The following is a 2888-nucleotide window of genomic DNA, read 5'->3' on the forward strand; positions in this document are numbered from 1 at the left end:
TTTGTATCATTATAAATGTCTTTACTGTTACTTTAGATATATTTCACATGTCCTTGCTGAATAAAATAATTTTTTCAAAATAAAATTGGAATTTGTAATGACGAAATAATAGTGAAGATATTCATTATACATGGTTCATTGTTAACAGTGATTTCTCTGTTTGCAGCAAATGTACATCGCTTACGTAAAGAACTGTAAGTTCACATCTCCCAACACTCTTCCAATGATTAATTTCATGCAGCGGACTCTCGCTGAGATGTACTCACTGGACACACAGGTGTCCTACCAGCATGCCTTTATTTACATCCGTCAGCTAGCCATCCACCTCAGGAACGCCATAAATTTGAAGAAGAAGGTAGTTTGAACTCTTGGCATGTATTCTTTTGTGTTGAAGAAATGACTGTTTGAAGTTAACATGAACATAAAGTTGACCATGTTTATTATCACTTTATCACTTATTGTGAATGATTCATCTGTGCTTGTTATTCCAAAGAAAATTCTTCACTTTCAAAATTGATGTTTAGGTATTGTCAGGTATTGTTGTAGCAAACTCTCAATCACCCACTTTTCACAATCCAATCAATTCTTGATTATTAAAGCTTTTAAAGAGTCCAACTTTACGTATATTTTTCCTCTTTGTATATACTCTATCACTAAGAAATATGTCCAATATATTTTTTGCAGATGTCAGCTTATCTTGATCAGTATTTTTCTGTTTTGTGCATCCTCAGGAGACATATCAGTCTGTGTATAACTGGCAGTATGTGCACTGTCTATATCTGTGGTGTCGGGTATTGAGCACCATTTACCCCAGTGAGGTTTTGGAGCCATTGATCTACCCATTGTGTCAAGTCATCATCGGGTGCATCAAGTATGTATTGATTGATTGTTTGTTTACTGCTTTTTTTGCTCAGCATCTTTAAAGAGATATTTCACCCACTTTGAGTGTAGTCATGAGTCAAATGGGCCAGTATGGTGCTTTTTTGTCATTTTTGGAAATTGACAGTGTCAGAAGTCACTAAGTCGTTTACATAGGCCTGCATGATTAATCAAAATAAAATCTGAAATATGATATAGCTTAGTGTGATTATCAAATATATGCACTGCAAGTTTTCAAGTGAAGTGCGGCACTGTTTTTAAACGACTAATTATTTTAGTTTTCTGAAGTACTCTAATTTACAGTGAATATTTCAATAGTAATGTTTATTTTATTTTTAGTAGTTTTTAATTGTTCATTTAGTAATAATAATTATTATTATTATTTTAATTATTATTTTATTGGCAGATTGATAGATAATCACAACATTTTGGGCAAATTGTGCATCCCCACAAACAAGCACAGCAAACGGTTTTTGTTTTTGTTTTTAAATAACATTTTAAATTGCTATCACAATTTTTATGAGAAAAATCTCAAGTTTTTTTTTCTTTTGGTTAACTACTCTGTAAATGCCATTAAGAGTTACTGCGTTAACAGTGTTTTTACCAGCAGCTGGCGCCATTAACCACATTTAAGTTTACAATTCTCAGTGTCGATTTGAGATAAGAACCTCAGCTCTGAATACTACATTACATCTCTGCCTGCAGATATTAAAAAATTATGTTAAAAATCCACATTACTTTGTTTGCTTACAGAAAGTACTGTTTTCAGTTAAACTCTTATCAAGTCATTAATGGCTCCCTTTATGTGTTTGTGTGTGTGTGTGTGTGTGTGTGTGTGTATTTGTAGGCTTGTGCCCATCTCCCGCTATTACCCTCTGCGACTGCATTGTGTCAGAGCGATCACCCTGCTGTCTGCCAACACCAAGACATACGTGCCCGCCCTGCCCTTCCTGCTAGAGGTGAGACTTGCAGATCATGCCATCATCAACTGTTCTGATGTCTCCCTGCATCTCCCAGGCTGCCTTGAATAAACAGGTTCCTGTGTGGGTGGACGTGATTTGGGCATGAGTACTGTACCCACGGCGTTTGTCATCACGGTCGTCCTGCTTTTTTACAGTTAACTATAAAAAGATTTCATGCTCTGACCTTTCTTCACATCTGAAGTACACTTACAAGAAATCTTCCTATGAAGAATCTACCAACTAAAGGGTCAATTTGTGAGGTCAATTAGTGTTCTTTTTTACTTAAATATATTTTGTTGCTTTTGTTAGTAAATGAATTAAGAGATGCAGGGGTTTAGCATGCTAACAGCGTGCTGTGCTTTAGCATGCTGCTAGACTGTGAGCGCTGTAAACGGAAAGATGTCGCCTGTCTTCATCCCTTCAACTCCACTACCATCAAAGTAGTTTTTTGTATCAAATACACCATTTTTAATACATTAATATATTTTAAGGTAATTTCCTTTTTTCCCTTATTCACTTACATTTACTTGGGCAGTGCTGTTGTAAAACATTAACCAACAGCCAAATACACTAGTGTACAAAAGCTTAGTCAGTAAGATTTTTTCCCCTTACATTTTAGAAACTTTTCTTTAGGAAGGACTCATTAAAATAATCAAAACTGACAGTAAACACACAATGTTACAAAAGATTTATATTTTAAATAAGTGCTGTTGTTTTTAATTGTGGAAAAAATGTATAATGATTTCCACAAAAATATTGAGCTGCACTGTTTTCAACATTGGTTATAAGAAATATTTCTTGAGCAGCAAATCAGCATATTAGAATGATTTCTGAAGGATCATGTGACACTGAAGACTGGAGTAATGATGCTGAAAATTCAGCTTTGCATCACAGGAATAAATTACATTTTAAAATATAAAATCAAAGACAGTTCTTTTAAATTGTAATATCATTTTAAATAATATATTATTGTTTTACTCTATTTTTAATCAAATAAATGCAGTTTTCATGACTCGTGAGCATAAAATACTACTTTCAAAAACAAAC

The 2888-nt window shown here is 33.9% G+C and overlaps 1 protein-coding gene across 1 annotated transcript in view; it reads left to right on the forward strand.

The window, feature by feature from the left end:
- Positions 1–2888, forward strand: part of LOC107593411 (nucleolar complex protein 2 homolog) — a gene marked incomplete at its 5' end in the record, with an annotated part of 30356 nt that overhangs the window by 3747 nt on the left and 23721 nt on the right. The window contains 3 exons of the mRNA XM_016283133.1: positions 167–355; positions 732–871; positions 1727–1838. Of these exons, the coding sequence (XP_016138619.1) occupies positions 167–355; positions 732–871; positions 1727–1838 (441 nt within the window). The remainder of the gene's footprint in view (positions 1–166; positions 356–731; positions 872–1726; positions 1839–2888) is intronic.

This window comes from Sinocyclocheilus grahami, unplaced genomic scaffold (assembly GCF_001515645.1).
Source record: "Sinocyclocheilus grahami isolate Dianchi unplaced genomic scaffold, SAMN03320097.WGS_v1.1 scaffold170.1, whole genome shotgun sequence".
NCBI lineage: Eukaryota > Metazoa > Chordata > Actinopteri > Cypriniformes > Cyprinidae > Sinocyclocheilus > Sinocyclocheilus grahami.